Source organism: Tachysurus vachellii, chromosome 19 (assembly GCF_030014155.1).
Source record: "Tachysurus vachellii isolate PV-2020 chromosome 19, HZAU_Pvac_v1, whole genome shotgun sequence".
Classification (NCBI taxonomy): domain Eukaryota; kingdom Metazoa; phylum Chordata; class Actinopteri; order Siluriformes; family Bagridae; genus Tachysurus; species Tachysurus vachellii.
Genome location: NC_083478.1, coordinates 16,392,799 through 16,414,352, shown reverse-complemented (window position 1 = coordinate 16,414,352; position 21,554 = coordinate 16,392,799). Strand labels below are relative to the sequence as shown.

Here is a 21,554-nt window from a genome sequence, read left to right as displayed (position 1 = left end):
TTTTTTTTTTTTACATTTTAACTTCTATGATATTACTTTGCATGAAATGTAAAGTTTTTTTTTATTGTTTTTTTATTTTTTATTTTTTTTATTTTGAAATCCTACGCTCACCGGGTCCTGAAGGAATTCCTCCTGCAGTTAAAATTTGCTGTCCTGTAAAGCTAAATAAATTGTTAATATAAAACCCTTGCACTGTGGCATGATGAATTCTGTAACAGAGTGCATTCGCTGCTACATGTTACATGGCACTATCTAATCACACCCTGCTTGTTTAGAGCCTGGAAGCTAAGCCAGACTCATTTGCGGATGCTACTGAGGCGAGATTTGAAAAAGGCTGGGACAAATAATTCTACCAAAGAAATGCTGGTTATGGATGTATATAGAAGACTCTGTTTGATGGACATGAGCTTCCATGCTGTGCGCTCTCAGTTCCAGAAAAAACAATTTCATCTCAGCTAGCAGATAGTTTGACACAGTATGTCCACATTCAGAAGCACTTACTGTATCATAAACTGATCCCAGTCGTTACTTTTCCTACTGTATATATCTCAGGCATTGCCTTGTTTAGAGAACTAACTCATATTTTACATAACAGACCCCTATTTCTGTTTGTCAAGAGCAAGATGCTAAAATGTGTGTATTTGTGGTGTTGCTTTGTTTTTTTTTCTCCCCCGGTTAGTTATTGCTTTGTACTGTAGGATGAATTGCTTTTATGGAAAAGCAGCATTTGAGGCAACGAGGTGTTTTGTAATTATTTCGTCATTGAGGACTGTGTGAAAAGTACAGAGTAAAATCAAGGCTTAAGGCTTTTCAGCTTTGCCTGAAGGTTAATTGAAATGAATTTATATTCAGAGTGTAGAGACTGATATAGAAAGTATAAGAGGCAAAGCTATGCATATGGTCATGCATATGCTTTAAGGAATTCAAATCCCATCCTATTATTAAGTTGTTGATCTTAGAGCATATTATTCAGTAATCAAAATGAATTATTCAGTTACGACAGTAAAACTAATACGAAAGATTTGTAGTTATGAGAGTCGGAACAGGCCGTGGAAGTTTATGGGGATAATAGATTTTTAGATCAGCTAAAAGTTTGTAAGCATTTCCTGCAATGGCTCATTGTGCTTGTTCCAAATACACGGATACAGAAACGTCCTGAAGTAGTGAGTCGTTTCATTTTACAACACGCCGTAGATAAGCGATAATTTCCTGTTAGTCTGCAGTAGCGTCGTTTTTTTTAAGAGAACCTGTCAGTCTCTGGCTAGGAGCCATTTAAGCATTTGATCCATCTTTGTGAAGTCATAAATAACCATTCATATTTGTCTACGAGTGCTGCTTCGAATAATCTGCACAAGCTTGTGAGTGATTGGCCATATAGCTTTTACATTAGGTATGTTACAGTCGATGGGTTAAGTCTATAATGCCTTTAGGATGAAATGAAAAAGATGAATAGACATGGTGAGTAGAATCATTGTAAATGTAAATGCTGTTTTTGTGGGTAGCGTTGCTTTATTGCGTCATCGTCTCATTGAGCATGGTTTATTGATGCTTGGACACAGAGTTTCACAAATTCTCCCTGTATCTGTATCTGAGTTTCCTCTGGGTTCTTTGGTTTCTTTCCACCTCCCAGTAGATGTGAATAGGTGCATCCCAAATTGCATACTGTACTTGTGCACTATTCTATGGCATTTATTGGCAGTATAAATAGTGTGAGTGCTGTGTTCACTCTGACTGTGTTCACACTATTTAAACAAAAAAAAAAAGCGTGGAATGTTGGACACTTCGTGCACTCATGGGTCTGAGCTGCGCTTACGTGGCTAACAGGTGCAGACAAATTTTTACATTTTTTACAATATCTTTTGAGTTAGTCCACATTGTGTGATTAGGTTTTTAACATTTAAAAAATACTCTGCATCCTCCTAAAACTAGTGAAGTCGCTTAAGGTCATTTGCTATTGATAAAAAAAAGTGCATAATGTCTAGGATAAAATTGAGTACACGGCTAGTGAGTGAATGAGTAAGTGAATATTTTCTTGTATAATGTATTCCCAACTTGCTCCAACTGTTCCTGGGATCGGCTCGGAAACGTTTAACTTTCTAGATAATTTTATTTTCACGCACTAATATTTATTCTTTTTCTACTAGAATTGTCTAGACCAGACACTAGTAGAAATTCAACCCCCTTGACCAACCTGCCATTGTATTTATGCCTGTAAGAAAAAAAAACAGCTGTGCTGCGACCCCATTTTAAACAGCTCGGATTAAACAATTTTCCGGGCCACTGAAGTTGACGGAACCATGCCGCCAGTTTGCTGCCAGTATACGACTCAAGCACAAATCTGTAGCTCTCTCAGAGTCATGCCATCTGCAGAGGGTTAACCACTGACTCCACTTCACTCACCGTGTTGTTAAAGTCACTAACAATCTGACCAAACTCATTACTAAAGTCTGTCACGCCTGTCAGCCTCAAAGTACTTTTCATCCTGGTCTTTGGAACGTTATTGTATGCTCGGAGCTGTTGAACAGGGAAAGCTTTACTTTGTTGATTGTTTTAATCCACTGTGCCTTTTTAATGTTTCTGTGTTTGATCTCTGATAACAATAATAGTAATAAAGATCCTTGCTTGCCTCAGATCAAAACTGAATATATATATAGAGTATATGGAGTCAGTTTTTTTTACCTTCTATCTTTCCTCTAAAGGAAAGACTTGTTATGTTCTCACAAAAGCGAGTAACTGAAATAAATTAGATGCTGGAGGCTTTCGGATGAATTTTAATGTCATCGGCAGACAGACCTCTTCACCTGTGTCTACACTCTGAGATGTTTAGAACAAAGGCAGCCACACACACATCAATAAAATGCAGCTACGTCCCTATGCTAAACGGATGATACGTTGACTGACTACACCATGCAATTACCGAAGTGGCTTCATGTTTTTCAAGGCCTCCGGTTGTGTCAAGCTCTTCATATCCCACTGAATTATAATCACACTCACAACTGGACCCAAGAGGCTTTCCACCACAAACAGTGTCAATAGGTTGATGTGATGAGGCTGTTATACCTAAGAATATATCTAAATATATTCTTGGGCACTGAAGGTTGATTCATTTGTGCTGCTCAAAATCTTGCTCATCTATTTCAGAGTTGCCCAAGAATAGACATTTTGGCCTAGATTATCCTTTGGGGTTTGTCCTGAAGACTAAACTGGCAAGAATCCAATAATCCTTCCTCAATCAAATATTAATTCTTCATTCTGACGCTACCGCTAGGTGTTGTTTGGTCATGGTCCACTCTGGGATGCCCAATAATAGAGAAACTCACAAACACTTTGCTGTTAAAAATAATCTAAAACATACTTAAAGATTATCTCTGTTGGTATGCTGAAAAGTTAAATGTTGATCTGTATTTTGTTTCTTTATTTACCTTTGTGTATATTTAATGCAACTGAAGGCCTGGGTGATCCTTCATCATTCATTGCTTAATCCTGGGCAGGATCATGATGGATCTATGCGACAGGTGGGTATTTTAAGTGGCTGTCACTCATACAGTAATGCCAAGGTTTAATCTACCTAAAGGAACCTGAAGGAAACCCAGATGAACATATAAAACTCCAGAGTTCAGGTTTTCCAGAGCTGCGAAGCGGCAACCAGTGGCTACCATCCTGCCTCCAGTCACAATAGCATTTCCATTTTTTCACCGATCTAAATGGCAACATTTTAGGTGAGGGTAGCATTATAAATGAACTACAAGCTATTACAACACCAATGAGCTATTCCAATACAATTGTCCCTGTCAATATTTTACAAAGCATACAGCAATATCTTCCACCCACTCTCACTCCCAGCAATCTGTAGCTCTTTTGTGTTACATTTTAATAGCCTGGTGATATTCACACCTAACCCAAGAATTACCACTTTCATGTTATTCTTCTTCTAAGGCAGACTGTTTTACAGAAAGTTAGAGACAGAGAAAGTGTGAGCGTTGAGCATGCTTGCTTGATTTGCAGTGTGCAAGCATCAAGCAGCTCCATTGTTTATTTGTGCTAACAATTGTCAGCAAAATGGCGAGGGACTATTTCTGCCTTGTTTCAAGGACATAGCAGGGCAAGAACGAGACATTATAATCTGTTTGAAATGCACTGGGTTTCCCAAGCACATTCATTGCAGACCCAATATTACCATCTAACAAATTCTCTGGTACCTGTTTTAATCTCAAGGTTAATTGTAGTTTTCTTTTGCAAAGGTCTGTGTTGCTGTAAAGAATACCAAAGTGATTCTTGAACATAATGCTTTAGCAGACTTCTGATAAAATGCCATCATTATAGAAAGTAAAGCCTCAGTGTAGTTCAGACTATTTATTGTCTAAATAAATCTAGCAAATGGCACTAAAACAATAAGCTGCATCCCCTCCCCACCCCCAAAGGAGTTCAGGTAGATTTTTAATGTGGGTTTCTGTATGCATGACCATATCGGTACAAGCTGAACACCACTGAAATAAATGAATCATTTAAAAACCGTTGCTTTTAAAACATCCTGCAGGAGCTCTCTGATGTTTGGTCGGAGTAGCAGACGACAATGCCTCACACAACCGTAATCATAATAATATGGTAAAAATCCACAAAAAATACATACTGTAGTTGAAATGTACACTGTGTGACGAAAAGAGTTTTTCCCCCCCCATGTATGAAGACCGGTACATTAAAAGGTCCAGCATTTAAGGTGACTTATGATATAATTTTAAAGACGTTCTGCTGCTCATCCACAAGCCTTGGATCAGGTTTTATAGTTTCTGATGAATCTTATAAGATTCAAAATGAAAAGGCAATGTCTACAAATGCTCATGCTTTATATCTGTGGTTGGAGGACCTTGAGGATGTAATGCACTTTTTTTTTAGAATTCATTTAAGTTTCATAGTCCTTAAGGACTACTTTTGTATCTTTGTACTAAAATGTGCATGGATAGAAAACCCTATTCACCTTGACGTGATAAATAATTCAAGCACACTAACAATAATTGAGCTTTTTTTTGTATTTTTTAAAACAGCCCTTTCCTGGCTGGACTGGACACTTGGATAGGTATTTTTTTGTGCAGTCATCTTTACTCCACACCGCCACTATGTGCTAAGATTACCCAGAAATCACATAGTGCATCATGATGAGAACTGAGGGGTTCTGTAGGAATCTTGTGAACCAAAAATCGCCAGGTATTAAAGGCTGTAGAAAACGTGTCGCAAGAGAATAACGCACAGGATAAGAGGTTTAGGCTTTCAGTCGGTGTAAAATTAATTGGAAGGTAATTGCGCGCGCACTGCGGTTACACCTCTCTCTCTCTCTCTCTCTCTCTCTGTCTCTCTCTCTCTCTCTCTCTCTCTGTGTCTCTCTCTCTCTTTCTCTGTTAGCAACGCGCACAATGCCAGGAAAAGGAGCTCGCGTGGACTGATGACACTCAGCCACAGTGCTGAGGCGCGCTTGCCTCTCTTCTGCACCATATTCCCCCTCTTGTGGAGTTTAAACCATCCGCTCATTAGCAGAACAGAGGGATGGGAAAATATTTTCTTACAATACATATTTGAATGAAGAAATACAATGACTAGAGTTTCAGAATTAACGCGCAGCGTTTAGAGGAATCCGGGGGATTTTTCTCTGAAGCGCGCGCAGGATCTGGGGAAAAAGCGCAAGGTACGAGAGAGGAACATTTCTGGAAGTTTGTGCTAAAGGGATTTAGATTTTTCACGATGCTGAGTAACTCCGCGGCTGTGTGGCTCAGCGTGCTGGCTCTGGTGGGGCTCACAACTGCGCAGAATGACACAGAGCCCATTGTGTTGGAGGGGAAATGCCTGGTGGTGTGCGACTCGAACCCGGCTTCCGACGCCAGAGGCTCCTCGTCTCCGCTCGGCATCTCAGTGCGCGCGGCCAACTCCAAGGTAGCCTTTTCAGCCGTGAGGAGCAACAACCACGAGCCCTCAGAGATGAGCAACAAAACGCGGATCATCTACTTCGACCAAGTAAAGAACGTTTGGTTGTTGCTTTTTTCACTTAGAAAACTTTAGCCAGAAGTATTATTTTCATGCATGCACATCTGCCTGCAAAACAGGTTGAAACAAATACAGAAATATTGAACAATGTTTATTTTTTTTTAGCTAAATATTGAAATATTTGCAAATACTCCATGTAAAGGATCATTTGGTTATTATTATTGGTCACTACAACAGTCATTAAAAAAGGTACTTTACCTTAAAGGGTGGTACCACTAAGGGTACCTTTAACAGACTATGTATATTACAACTGGACTTTCAATAAGATTTGCTCTGCAGCCTAAATAAAAGAATACCATAAGCACCATATACATTCATTTTGTTACTTTTAATTTATGAATATTTTCTTAGTGAAAGTCTGTATATTATTCTAAATTGTTTAGTAATGAATGAAAAAAAAACAATAACAAAAATAATCAACAAAAAGATACCACTTTATTACTATATTATTATTATTATTATTATTATTATTTATTATTATTAGTTTTAAAGTTAGCATTTAGCAGGTTTAAAGTCACTGATATTATTAATACAACAGTGAGTTATCCATTTTTTGTTCATAGAGTTGGTTAATGACACAAAATGTATGCGAGATTATTTATATCGATTCATTCACGCTATATAAGATCATATATTTCTAGGTCGATTTCTTTCAGTTTTGTATTTTTCCGGACGCCAGTGTAAATATCCTATATAAATGAAGTGTTCTGTACTTTCTGCATGTCACCAGTTTTGGTATAATAAATGATAAAATGTAAATATTACAGTTCTGTATCAGATTCAAGTTATCTCGTGTACTGTTTCAAAACTGGTACAGTACAGGCCCCTGCTTTTCCTCACTGCTGAAGAGAGACTAGAGAAGCTCTAGAGAAGACCACGTAGACACCATGAAGTGTGGAAAAGCGCACACTCCATGCACAGTATTGCCCACTGTGATGAAGTGCAGCTGTGCTGAGCTACAGTCAGTAGCCTACATAAATCATTACTGCGCACGCCTTACCTGTTTTACTGTCTGTATACCTGCAGCACAGCAATTCATAAACCTAATCTTTATATCTTAAGTCATACATCACACTGCAACTTGCATAATTTTATTTAACATTTATGGATCACTGATACAGCTTTTGTGTATGATTACACAATGTACTTGTTAGATCCTTTCTGATTCGATGCAATACAAGGCTGCAAAATGCAAATGAACCCTTCCAACTGATTACTATTTTTTTGTGTGCTTAGATGTTACAGATGAGTGTTTCTGTGGGTGTTTTTGATGATTCATGGCTTTCACATGATCCAGTAGGCATAAATTATTTTATTAAAAATGATGCAATTTGTAACCATGCCCACAGACGTGCCATAAGCTCCTTTTTAAAATATATTTCAAGGTGTTTTGTAATAGCAATAATTGCAGTATATATTAATTTATAAATATATATATGGTCAGTATTGTTCAGCTTTATATTTTCTCCCATTATAACTTCCAATTCATGCTGCGTTGACACATCACTAACCTTCATGCTTCTCATCATTCACTTGTCATTCAGTTCTGACACACATGTACACAAACAGGCCGGGGCAAAATTCATCTGATAGAGCTCGGCTTTGGCGTTTTAGATTGACTGGACCATGCAGAGCTGACATTACTTATTGCTTTGGGATATTCACTGATAGCATTCTGTAGATCCATGCTGCCAAAAAAAAGCATTTTGCTCATTTACTGAATCCTAGTTATTGAATAAAAGCTGAAGCATGTTATGGACATCATTTTTTTCTTAGATGTATATTGAAAAAAATGTTGTATTCTTACTAAAACTTTTCATCCATTTAAGAGGCTCAGATTCAAGATTTGGCTCAAGCTTTAATAAAGTCTTAATTAAGCTCCCAAGCAGATGGACTATAGAATATATTAACTATTAACAAGACAGTGTGCTACCTTTCACCACACACTGCTCCCTTCCAACTCTCCCTTCTGCTCTTTCTTATCTCTACTTCTGCAAACACGGTGCTAATAACTGTGCATTTTGATGCAGGACACAAAATAAAACTCGGCTGCTTTTTCTGCTGAGATGTGCTGCGTATAGGCCGCCCTTGAGGACCTATTATTCCTTACTCATTACTTTGGCTGCAGGGGCAGGAGGGAGTGATAAAAGAAGGTAGACTGACCAGCTGCTCTCCACCTCTGCTTTGTGCAAAACCTCATTGCACACAAATCACAAATCAACCAACCAACTAACCAGCCAACCATTCAACCAACCATCCAACCAGCCATACATTCTGTCTACCCCAGTGATTGAGGCCTCTTGGGTCCTTTATGTAACTCTCTGGCAGTGGAGCAAACCGTGCTGGCCTGCTGTGTATTGTGTGAGAGCTCTGTGGATGCTAGCCACGCTCCCAATGGGATGGATACTGGTGCCGATGGTGCTTAATCTTCTCAACACTCATTGGAACGAGCTGCTAGGGTTTGGAAAGGAGTATTGGATGCCCATTTTTGAGCTTTCTGGAGCTTCTAGATATGTTTATGGCAGGTGATTGTGTCTTATCTTTCCCAGATGGCTGTGACAGAAAAGAGGCAGGTGGATAAAAAAATAAAATAAACAGAACCCCCCCAGAAAATATGTAGTGTTGTATTGCAAAGCTGGTCTGTTCTACATGTTTTCTTCTTTGTCTATTATTCCGGGAACTCCTAATGCCAATAGTTTTGCATTTCTATTCAAGCACTTTTGATATTTCAGTGTTGCCAACAAAAACAACAATTGTCATGCACAAAAGAAGTATAATCATTGTGCAAATTAATATATTGGAGAAATGTTTAGATCTGTCTGGAATATCAAACTGTCATTGTATTAAATGTCAAATGAAGTCACGGTGTTTATTTTATGAATCATTAAATAGAAACAGACATTAAACACCGTATAATTTATCACATATTTGGCATAGAAATATACACAAAAAAAGCAATAAATCCCAAAAGACTATAATGGGCCTTTTTACTGGGAGAGCTTCAAACTCTCTATTTTACATTCTGAGTCTGAGCACCTTTGTAGGCTAAAAGTGGCACAATAAGCACAATAAAGAAAGCGAGCTGAAACCCCAACGGGCCTGAGACAATAGAGTCAGAAGAGTCACAATACCTCCTCTGCTTGTACGCCGATATCTCAAGACCACAAGGAAGCTTAAAGAGGGAGAAAATATGTTTTAAATTTGGACCTTTTTTTCCGTCTATAACGTCTGTGTATTCGTCTGGCAGGTGCTTTTATGCAAAGTCCTTATAAACAAACCCAAATCAAATTGAAGCAAAAAGCTTAAAGGTGCGGATTTTAAAATATCTTTTTTATAATAAAGCAAACTACAAAAGATATACACAAAGCACAGTGATTTAAAGTTTCCACCAGTTTACCAGATACTAGTACTAAGTAGCAGTAGAACGAACATAATACACATTGTAAACATAGGGCCTGATTTACTATGATCTCACAATTACCACACTGGAAAAAAAAACAGAACAAAAAGTGATTTCATTGCTTTATGCTAAGATGAATTAAAACAAGTTTCTAAAGACTAGATTGAAATATGTACAGTAGCATGAGTGTGAACAATTCATGTAGTATTAAAATAAACGAGTTACATTTCATGAGGACGTTGGCACTGACAGGAACTAGAACTCTCTCACTCACTCACTCACTCATTCATTTTCTACCGCTTATCCAAACTACCTTGGGTCACGGGGAGCCTGTGCCTATCTCAGACGTCATCGGGCATCAAGGCAGGATACACCCTGGACGGAGTGCCAACCCATCGCAGGGCACACACACACTCTCATTCACTCACACAATCACACACTACGGACAATTTTCCAGAGATGCCAATCAACCTACCATGCATGTCTTTGGACCACGGGAGGAAACCGGAGTACCCGGAGGAAACCCCCGAGGCACGGGGAGAACATGCAAACTCCACACACACAAGGCGGAGGCGGGAATCGAACCCCAACCCTGGAGGTGTGAGGCAAACGTGCTAACCACTAAGCCACCGTGCTTCCCAGAACTAGAACTATAATATTAAATTTAGGTGATTAAACCTTTCATGTAAGAATAGAGCAGTGGTAATGTGGCTGATGCAAACACCATTGTGGGTTTGATTCTCAGCTCAGGTGTTTGATATTAATCAGGGCTTTGAAAAAACACGTTGTGTTAATGTTGCTCAAATCAATCATGTCGAACCAGTGGTATGCATTTGAATGAAGCTTTTTTTTTCCAGCTCAGTATTGTTTTGTACACACGGAATGGGATAAATTGTGAATCTTGCAGATTTATGTAATGTTCTGCAACATTATGCATCACATGCAAAGTTGGGGAGGAAATCAAATGTAAACAAGGCTTTTGCACGAGACTAAGCCAACTAAACCTGAGGTTCGAGACGTGTTAAAAATGGAAGTTGAAAATCTTCACAGTCTTTATTTCACTGTTGTTGGAATCAATTTATGCTAAATATCTAATATTGAAAACAACTTTGAGAAGGTCATATTAAATCATTTTAACTGGTATAAAGGGTTTTTGTCAAATTTAATACCTTCCTTTAGCTGTATTAATTTGTTCACATAATCACAATTTCTGTAGGCTATGAGGTTTATTGCAAGTAGAAAATGAATATTTTTTTCATAAACACCATCCTTAATTTTTACATAAAATGCCACAAATGTCATATTAGGTTGACTTAAACAGTTTAAGCAAACATTGCTTATCTGAACAAAACCGATCATTACATTTTCACAAAATTCTGAGAAGAGTTAAGAAACTGATTAAATTTGGAAGATTACAAATGACGTTAAGCAGTATACGTGATACAGTCAGTAAACTGAGTGAAAACACAAATTTGATATTTCTTTTGTATCTGACACTTTCCTTTTCCTTTTCCTTTTCCATTCCAGTTAAGCCTTAAGCTGGACATGGATTGTGTAAATCCTAATGATTTGTGTTAGATCAAAACCATGGGATTGTTGTCTGAACATGTTCTTTAGTCTCTGGCCTTTTGTAGAAAGGAGTTATAAATATCACAGTGTCAGCAATTTGCTTAACTCTAAAAAGCGACCAATGAAACATACAGAATTATTTATGCATTATTTATTTTACTATTATGCAATTATTTAACATGAAGTTTATTTACATTTTTCTCTTTCTTTGTTTCATTATTTATTTATTTATTTATTTATTTATTTATTTATTTATTTATATATTTATAATTTTTTTTAAACATACAGATGTTAGCACATCTCTAGTATGATCGGTCATGATATAGCCTCAAATATCTTAACACAGAGAAATAGTTAAGGCTTATAATAGATCATATTATAAAAGTGCTCTTATTTGTGTATTGGAGAACCAATAATGGTCTTCAAAAGAATGTGTCATACCTAGTGACAGGTTAAGCCCCGCCTCCTCTCTAAGATAAAATTCGTTGTATTGTCCTTACTCAGTTGCTCTGAGATCGGTCCTGAATCACTCTTAAGATAAAATTCATAGTTAGAATTTTTTAAGCTAATTTAGGAGCTGTCTGAGATCATTCTTAGAATCTTTATGAATACGGGCCCCGGTCTCAGACTTTTGGACCCCAGTGGATCCACTGGAATGTTGTACTTCCTCTGGTCAGCATGAATTAGTCTGGATATGGGTTTCACAAGATGGCTGTATTGTACCATGTGGAAATCACAACTTTCCTGTATCTTGTTTTGAACTAACATTTCCACCTCAACCCCAATATTCTGGATAGTGTTGAACTCTGGGGGCTTTAAAGGCCATTATAGCAGTAAAAACTCCCTGAAATGGTCCTTGAACCAGTGAGTTACAGCACAAGCCTTGTCCCATGGTGGATTGTTAGTCTGGATCTTATTGTGGAAAAAAACTGAGCACAAATTCTTTAGGTGTATTGTGATATTTTTAATTATTATAATCAGGAGTTTGAATGTGGACCAGGAAAACATTTCCACACAATTACAGAACCGCTGCTGGACCCTACTCCTGACACCAGACAGAACGAGTCGATAGACGTTATTTGCAGCATAGTTTGAACTTTCCCTCAGGACTCACTATTCCAACTTTGATGATTTTGTTCCTGCCAGAGATTTTTGTGTTATTTGTGTTCTTTGAGATAACACTGGTACCTGACATGGTAGGCCATGAGACAAAGACTAATAAGTGGATTTTTTTCTAGACAATATTCTGCATACATATGATGACCTTGGGCACAAGGATTTTTCTGTTTGTTGCTCTTCCCTTTAGATCCCTCTGATTCAGATGTTGTTCATCCACAAAACTATTTTTTATTTCTTTTTTTACACAATTCTTGCTAAACCCTTGAAAGGTTCATGTGGGAAGATGAGAAACCCTAGACAATCCTAGAAGTATTTGGATTTAATAAAGTATCTCATTTTATCCAGGCTAACAATCGATTCAATAATAGCTGATGTTAGAAATGCTCGTTTATGCAGTGCAATGCAGTCAACTTAGCAGACTGTAAAATCCCTTCAAAAGTAGAGCTGTATCTAATGAAGATTAGGCTCTGCAGTCTTTTTTTAAAGCATTATTTTAAATGAAAGTGCATGGTTTAGTTATAACAGATAACGTGATAGCAGAGAGGAAGTTGCGCACAAATGCAAATGTGCATTTCAGTCAAGATCTCTATTCCTATCTCATGATAAAATGTTCAGGCTTTCCAATCTGGCATTTTTTTAAAAAGCATACAAGAAGAAATGCTTGAATTATACAGTGTGGTCAAGATATTTCTTTATAACAACATTTGTTTTTGTTTTGCTTTTTTTTTTTTTAAACTTAATTTCATGCTGTGATGCCTCTGAAATATATTTTTTCCACCCTACAGGTTCTTGTCAACATAGGAAACTATTTCACATTGGACTCTGTATTTCTGTCTCCACGCAAAGGCATCTACAGCTTCAACTTCCATGTTATTAAAGTATATCAGAGCCAAACCATACAGGTGAGAAGGAATAGGAGCAATGCTCCATGGCAGGCTTGTGCGATTATAATGATATTATCATCCCTACTGTACACCGGCAGGATGTAGGAGCTCTGTAAAATACGCCTGTACAAGATATCATTGAGAAATATGCTAAAAGAGTCGTATTTTTCTGCACAATAAAAAGAGAGCTGGGATAACTGACATATGAATCTTGAATAATTTTGAAATCTACAATATTAAAAGTCGCTTCCTGGAAGCCCCGCCCCTTTTCTTACGTTCTGATTACATGAATGTGAATAAAAATCTCTCGCTGTATGTTTGACTGAGCTAAAATTAGACAAGAATTTATTTAACATCAATTATTCATTATATTTATTAGGGATGTATTTTTGTTTTTGCCTAAAGAGAAAAAAAAAATTATAATTTTGTCCATTTAAAGAATAAAAAACTGCAACTGTAGCACATCTAACACTGAATTACATTAATGGTTATGATTGAGATGATACGTTTTTTTAACCTCTCCATAATTTATTCTGTGCTCTCCTGCTCAACAATGAACACAAAATCAATATTTTCATAATATTTGGTTAAACTTGCAATTTTTTCAAAAATGACCCCAGATTTTCCACAGATTTGGGGTCACTGATGTATCGTGTGACATCATCACCATGACATGCATTCGGACAAAGCTGTCTTCCAATCCTCTGTAATAGAATTATATGTGGTAGGCGTTTAAAAGAAGAATCCTGTGTTTGCAATTTTACCAATTTAATAAGCTTTCTGCAAAATAAAATAAATAAATAAATAAATAAAAAAATAAAAGCGCAAAAATCTCTGCAAATTGAAAAAAGAAATAAAATAAATAAATCAAGCATTTTTGGCTCTAAAAGTAAAATAAAACTGTAAATGATCAGTCATGTGGTCATGATTCTTAAAAGGATGTATCATGTAATGAAATCCACCGACCAGCTGAGTTTTCACGATTGCTACCGATCCAGACTGCACAGCTGGTTATTATTATTATTATTATTATTATTATTATTATTATTATTACAACACCTTCAGCAAATCTTCAGCAAATCTGAAATGGTGCAAATAATTAAATCACTCTTCTAGAGATATTTTAAAAAGTTAATTCTGTCTATATCGCACAAGCCTACACTATGCACGTCTAAAACATATTAGGTTGACTTTTTTGGATTCTTGTTTCTGGACGATTACAGAATTTCTGTAAAAGCGTACACTTCTCCTTTAAGACATCATCAGCTGCATTTTGTTTATCCATGATTGTTTTTATTCATACAGACTTCTCATGGGCTGTTTTTTTTTTTTAGGTCAACTTGATGTTAAATGGAAAGCCGGTCATCTCTGCCTTTGCAGGTGACAAGGACGTGACACGAGAGGCTGCTACCAATGGTGTTCTCCTCTACCTGGACAAGGAGGACAAGGTTTACCTGAAACTAGAGAAGGGAAATCTAGTAGGTGGATGGCAGTATTCCACCTTCTCTGGATTTCTCGTATTTCCTCTGTGAAAAAGCGGGCATGACTGCCAGCTTTTTTGTGTCGCCAACAACGTATCACCGTCGTTTATCTGATCTGTCAGCATTAACAGGAAACGCCTGGACCGGAGGCGATCCTCCAAATGTTCATTCATTCACTGTTTTCGCAAAGTGTGAAAAGGACTGTTGGAGACATCTGGTTGTGGCATGTGTGTTCCTGTTTTCACAATGCAAAGACACATCTAGGGACCTGCTGCGAATCTTTGTTGCCTTCATACTGTATATTTAACAAATTCAACTGAAGTATTTAGTCTCTTTCAAAGCTGTGGATTTTTCTTACCATACGTCAAATATTAGTCCCTTTTCTGATGTCTGTAGGGTAAGTTTGTGTCATTCGTATCTGATCATACATTAAGTGTTTGATATGATAGCACTTCTTTTCTTTGGACAATTCGAGGGGCACAAAAATGACCTTTTAGTGCTTACACATCATAGGAGCTCAAGAATAAATTAATAATAATGTATGCCTATACTCAACCTCAGCCCAATAAATATGGGGTCACTGAAGTGGAATTATTGAAGATTTCTTTTCCTGAAAAAAAGTTTTAGTCCTAATCTTAAATATTATTCAGGAACAAAGGAATATATACTGTATAAATGTATTTATTTATTTATTATTTTTTATTATTTAAATTTTTCATTTATACTTCTACAGTATATTTAGAAACATTTTTATTTCAAATTTCAAAAAGTTCAATTTAAATTTCATTTATTTTTATATATAACTTGAAACACATTTTTAGTTCCTGATAAAAGAAAGAAAAAAAAAAGGAGAAGTAGAAATGCCAACCTTTATGTGCTTGGATCAATTCCTCTAATGAACATGAACAAATTGTTAAAATAAAGGGGGAAAAAAGTATATTAAATTACAGTAATATTAAACTGAAAGTAAAGAAGATGCTAAAAAATCTTTTTTAGAAAATAAAATTTTGGATTTTAATTTTTGCCCTCAAACCAGCCAGTGGAATCTCCAAGTATATAACGGTCTTGTATACCTAATGCCCTAAAATGGTTTCTATGGCTAATCATTGAGATAAATATATTATTAAGTATTTTATTTTAGTTAGCCTTTAAGACAAAGAGACATTCATTGCTAAATAATGAACAGACCATAATTCCACAGCTGCCAAGATTTTGCGTAAAAATAAGTTTTAAAAAAAAATCTAAATTAAATTGCAACACTTTTTTGCTTATATAAGCTAACAAAAAGAACAACGGTAAAAAGTAAATGTACGTGAAGACAGTGTATCTACAATCAACGTAACCTTATTTTCTGTCGTGAGATATGTTGCAAAGATCAGGAAAGGTTATGGAGTTGATGATAAACATGTGCAGATATTATAAATCTGAAATGCGTGCGCACCACGGTGAACTTCAAGACTGGAAAAAAAGCAAAAAAATGTATCTCCCTTTTCTTATGCCTGAAATGTTTGTGCAGATGTAGTTGCGCTGAAAATTTTGCTTAGCTGTGGCAGCCTCGGGGTTCAGTTTGGTACTCGACTCTTCAGGAGCAGGCTTGGAGAGCTCGTCTCAGATAGAAACTCACTGCCAGAGTCCCGTGTATTTGCAGTGCTTCTGCTGTATATCAGAATTTGCCCAATTTTATTTCCACATTGTATTTCGTGTTTGTTGTTCTGCATTGTATACAATACCGGATGGTTTATGGCTACGAAAAAGCGCTAAACCTTTCAGTGAACATGACAAACCGTGACAATATGGCACTTTGAGAATGACAAATCAACTGAACTACAGAAAACTAGTCATACTTGGCCTGTTTTAATTTGTAAGCTGTTATTGTAGGATGATAGTATTAATACAATAGTAATACAATAAAAGAGTTCAATTTTAAGTCAGTACTATGGTCTTGAAATCAGTGGTGCCATTTTTGGTGAAATGGGAAGAAGTTTTAGAAGATACAGGTTATGGATTTTATTTGAGCCGAATGTTCACAGTCACAGAAAATATAAGGAAACAGAAATTCCACCACGTTTCCTACAATACTGTTTACTCATCAAACAATTTGATGTCAGACAGATGTAGACTGCAGGAAGAACTTCTCAAACATCTTACGTCTGCCTACTGGCTTCCTTTGAGGTGCACTGGCATCTGAATTATAGTAAATTATAGTAAACTTTGGCTCTTTAATGAAACAGAAATGTACTCTTTTGGAAATGGAACCAGCTTGTGTCCAATCAAAGACAAGAAAATCTGCAATGTACTGTACATGTGCATTGTTGGGGTTTTTTTAGTCAACTGCAAAGACTATTTAAAGAGTATTAGAAATAAAGACTTTTAGACTTTAGAAGTGCTTTCAGATTAAAAATCGCAAAAGGTTGGTTTTTTTCCCAGACAAGGGAAAATTTTATGTATAGACATTTGATCATTAGAGCAAAAAGTGCACATTTTGCTATTCAAAAGCCAACCCTCCAGGATCCAGTTAAATCCAATAAATCCAGTTGCACCATAGAGGTCATCTTACTAACGTCATAGAAATGATAGCGATCACTGTCACACCGGACCGGAGTTCAGAGCTCACCCTGACATGGCTTTATTAGCGATAGTAAACAGATCATGCTTATGCAAATGTTGCTTTATTATAATATCTGAAGGTCTCCCTGCCTGTGACTGCCTGCTGTACTGTCATTTGCAGTATCTCTAATCGGTCCCCGAAACGTCTTTCTTAGTTTTGCATCTGTGCAATTATATAAATGCAGAATTTATTTTTGTCTTTTTATTGCCCCTTTTGCTTTAGAAATGAACTTCAAATTTATCCAGAGTCAGCAATAGCATGCCATTTAAAGAAACTCTTGGATTAGTTCAAACTTGCACAGCTGTTTAAGTAAACGCTCTCTAGATGACACTGCACATCGTCCCTCTAGAATGCTTTCTCAACTTCTTTTGTCCTATTTTCACTGTAGGACTGTACAAGTAGGTATATAGATAGAGGTGAATATTTCGTTGCTATTTATGGATTTGTTTTTGTGAATACTCTTTAATCAATGCCACTATTGCTTGGAAGTGCAACGTCCTACTTGTGTAATATTCAACATTTATGGCTTGATGATATTGTTCTTAGAAAATCCATTCGTGTGACATGGGGAGATGGACATTTTAGGTTTGCCAAGCATCATGAAGTGCAGATCAGTTCGGTTTGATGGTGAATGAGCGCTTCAGTACTGATTTTGCTGTCCATGCGAATTGTGATGAACTGACAATTGGGAAGATCGTTAGAGATTAAATCGGACGTTAACGGGAGATGGTTGAAATCTGAATTGTGTAGCTAGGAATTCACTATTGATCCTTGGTATTAGCTGTCAATCTAAAAACTTTTAGAAAATTGCTCGAATACCAAAATCTGAAACCACATCATACTATATGAAGATCTGAACGTATTTCACAGTGAACAATGACAATCATCGCAAAATGGACCGCACAATCTGCTCTGTAACAACATCAAGAGGAGATATAGATCCTGATAAAGCATCTTGATAAAGGAGCTTTAATGGCTGCAACCAACACTGCAGTACATGCTGGCTACAGACAATGCTAGGTGAGTGAAATTACCAGTATGTTGTGCTTGATTATCAGTTGCTATCAGTCACTGAGGGATTCAGATGCTTTGAGGGCTATAATTCCAAGCTATACTGAAGCATTTTTCCAAAGTCGAAGTGTCTACCGCAACCCTACGCAAAAGTAACTAATGTAATAGCTAGCTACTGCGCTACATTTAAAACAAACTCGCTCATATTATATAACAGCAAGCCTAGTAGCATAAGTGCATGTGTGAGCTTTTTATGGCCACAGTGTAAATTATTAATTGATTGATTGAATGATAAGAAGTTTATTCATCTCAGTAGTGATAAAACAGGTACTTGATACTGTACGTTCTGAAGGAAAAAAAAAGATATCAATGCACCCCTTATTGTAACTAACATTATTTACTTAATATAGACAATTCCTTTCAAAATAACAGAGTTTTGTGACCAGTATTATCAGCGCACTCCAAGCACTTAATTTTTATGTTCTCTTAAGCATCCTTAGGCAGCACCTTGCAGATAGGAAAGACATCAACCTATTGGAGCGGCAACTGTGATTTGTTTCCAGATGAGGATTGATCCAATGGGAATGTTTTGCTTTAGTAAACAGCACACTGAAAGTAGATGGACATTTATAATCATTAAAAGTGACATCGAAGATAACGGGAGATGGAAATGTACTGAATGAATGATGAAGTTCTTGATCTTTAAAGCTCCACTTTCACTGTTTGGTTTTTACAGTACATCATTTATATGTACAATAGGGAACTGAGACTGACCTGAGGGTGGTGCCGAGTGAGAAAATAAGAATATGCAGCAAATATTACAGATACAGTCACAGTTACATTGACGTGGACCGCATCCCAGCTGCTACATTCTTTCACTGATTGTTGAAATGTATCTGGAGCATTATTGATTTTTTTTTTAGTCTTGAAAGAGTTATCAAACGTCCAATTAAATCAAAAGCTACTGTGATTAATGGTGACCCGATATTGATTGACAGCTGGAAGGTGAAGGAAGCTTTCAAGCCGAGCGCTTTGCATTCTGAAGTGAAGCTGCTCATACGCAGTACAGTGTATGGTTACACTAATTGGGCTGAGACCTTTTGCTCCCAGAGGTAATAGTCTGACAAATCATTTCATTCCATGATCTGAAAAGGGTTGATACAGGTAAGTTGTTTTTATTATGCGAGTGCTTATGATATCAGTGAGAGCATTATCAGCTGCATGTTTTGGGGCATGAAAAACAGCAAAAAGAAGAAACATTTATTAAATACCATCTTTGCCATATACCGGAAATATATTCACCCAAACTGTGAATCTTGCACCCATACACAACATATTAGGCTTCTAACATTATTAAACATCTTGTACTCAGCCCTTGTTAACACCTCTCACAGTCCCAGAAGGATCAAATCACAAATTCACACCTTTAAGTATTCTAAATTCATGATTAAATTACAGAAATAAACAAGTGGATAAAAGTTCATTGTGACTGCACTTTAAACAGATGCCTTAAAAAAAAAATAAAATAAAAATAATACAATTCTAAAATCAGCTAGAAAACTGCAAAAGTGCTAATGTGGAGTCTCACAAAAGTTTGTTATAAAAAGTTATTTTCAAGGCAGTGAGCACAGTGAGTTATTGGGTAACCTTTGCCACCTCACAGCTCCATGGTCCTGGGTTCGATCCTGAGCTCGGCTTACTTTCTAAGTGGAGTTTTTCAGTTCTCTGTTACAGCATGTTTTTTTTCCTCATACAGTAGTTGTCCAGTTTCCCAGCACTTATAGAAATGGTGTCTTATTTCTGTGATATGCACGGTCCAGACCATGACAAAGCATTTACATGAAGATGAATCCAAATTGATTTGAAGTCACTGTCGACCAAGCTATAAAAATATTCCCCAGGGTGCACATTGCAATGAAGAGGGAGCTGTTTATATCTTAATTAGACTGGGGAGATTAAAAAGAAGAAAGAGTACAGATCAATCGTAGATGAAAATAATTCTATAATGTTACGGAGATATCCGAACATCGGATATTAATATTTAAGCCTAGATTATACATGCATTACATCCATTCTGACTTCGCCATGTGCTCATGTTTATACTGGCTAAGTCTAGCACAGCAGCTGGCTGAGATAGGATATGAATGTTAGTCAGACTCAGTCTATCTGACACATCGCAAAGCGAATGCTTGTGCAGCAATCGAGCGAATTTTCTGCCTCATCTAACCTGACAGTCACACAAGGAAAATCTTATATCATCATAATTGGTAAAGAGGGATTTCAGAATCCCTTATAGAAACATCACATGAACTACAAATGTGAATAATCTCCCGATTCACCTTTTGTGATTTCACTAGCAAATTGTTTTTGTCAACAATTTACAGTGGAACCTCAGAATACGAATTTTCGTTTAAGAATGAAAATTTCCAAGAAATTTGCATCGGCATGCGAAGCATTTTCGGCATACGGACAATCCGAACGCCAGATAAGTTACACGTACATCCGGGAGCCAATCAAAACGTGTTTGTGTCAGTGAAAAACCAAGCAAAACCAACAGGTTTAAGAATTTAGGTAAAGAGGTAAGAAAGTTTGATGCCTGTTTATTTCATATTTTACTTTATTTACATGTCTAAATGTTTTGATTGTTATTATATGCAAAAAATATGATTATAGTGTTGGAAATTGGTAATACTGGTAATTTTTTGAGTGGCTAGAATGAATAATCTGGATTTACATTATTTCCTGTGGGAAAATTTGTTTTGCAATACAAATTTTCACCTTAAGAACTCGCCTCCAGAACAAATTAAATTTGTATGCCGAGGTACCACTGTATATATTTTGACATGTTAATGAACTTATATGGCATTATATGCCAATTCTTTGGCATAACATGCTCTGCTCCTTCACATGTTAATGACATATTACCCGTATAAGCACATATAAATAAAAAATAATGAAATCTGAAATATGCGTGATTCCTGATTTTTCATAGATTATTTTATTCTTATAAAATATACTACTTAATCTACATTCACCATCCACTTTATTGGGAATACAAGTAGACTCATTCATGCAATCATCCAATCATGAGGCAGCTATGCAAAATTCTGAGTTTTCTGAATCATTTCGGTCTTTAAGTGTGCAGTTTTGGTTCATGATTTATCTTCATGATTTCATTCATTTCACTGCTGCTACATGATTGGTACATGCTGCTACATGATTGTAGGATTGCATAAATTAGCAAGTATACATGTGTTCCTGTTAAAGTGGATGCCTATACTGTATGTATGTACTCTAGGTGTAGGTGAATTGAGAAATGTGTAATGGAAAAAAAAAATCTAGACCTGCACCAAATGGAAAGGACAAAATCTTTATCATTCTAATTGGCCAATTGTAACATGCAATATATTGATTTTTTCAGAGCTTAGTGGCCATCGAGTGCCTTTAAT

At 36.6% G+C, this 21,554-nt stretch overlaps 1 protein-coding gene across 1 annotated transcript; it reads left to right on the top strand.

Annotated features, from left to right (window-relative positions):
- Window positions 1-5,355: 5,355 nt before the first annotated feature.
- cbln4 (cerebellin 4 precursor) lies at window positions 5,356-15,105 on the top strand. The gene is made up of 3 exons (XM_060893467.1): window positions 5,356-6,003; window positions 12,907-13,023; window positions 14,340-15,105. Exons 1-3 carry the CDS (start codon window positions 5,734-5,736, stop codon window positions 14,535-14,537), a joined length of 585 nt encoding a protein of 194 aa, XP_060749450.1. The 5' UTR covers window positions 5,356-5,733; the 3' UTR covers window positions 14,538-15,105.
- The last annotated feature ends 6,449 nt before the right edge of the window (window positions 15,106-21,554 follow it).

Bases quoted from the DNA above. Each gene is read 5' to 3' on its own strand.
- cbln4 (XM_060893467.1), top strand. From the start codon at position 5,734: ATGCTGAGTAACTCCGCGGCTGTGTGGCTCAGCGTGCTGGCTCTGGTG. The intron at 6,004-12,906 runs GTAAAGAACGTT...TCCACCCTACAG, and splicing joins GGATCATCTACTTCGACCAA to GTTCTTGTCAACATAGGAAA. The intron at 13,024-14,339 runs GTGAGAAGGAAT...TTTTTTTTTTAG, and splicing joins ATCAGAGCCAAACCATACAG to GTCAACTTGATGTTAAATGG.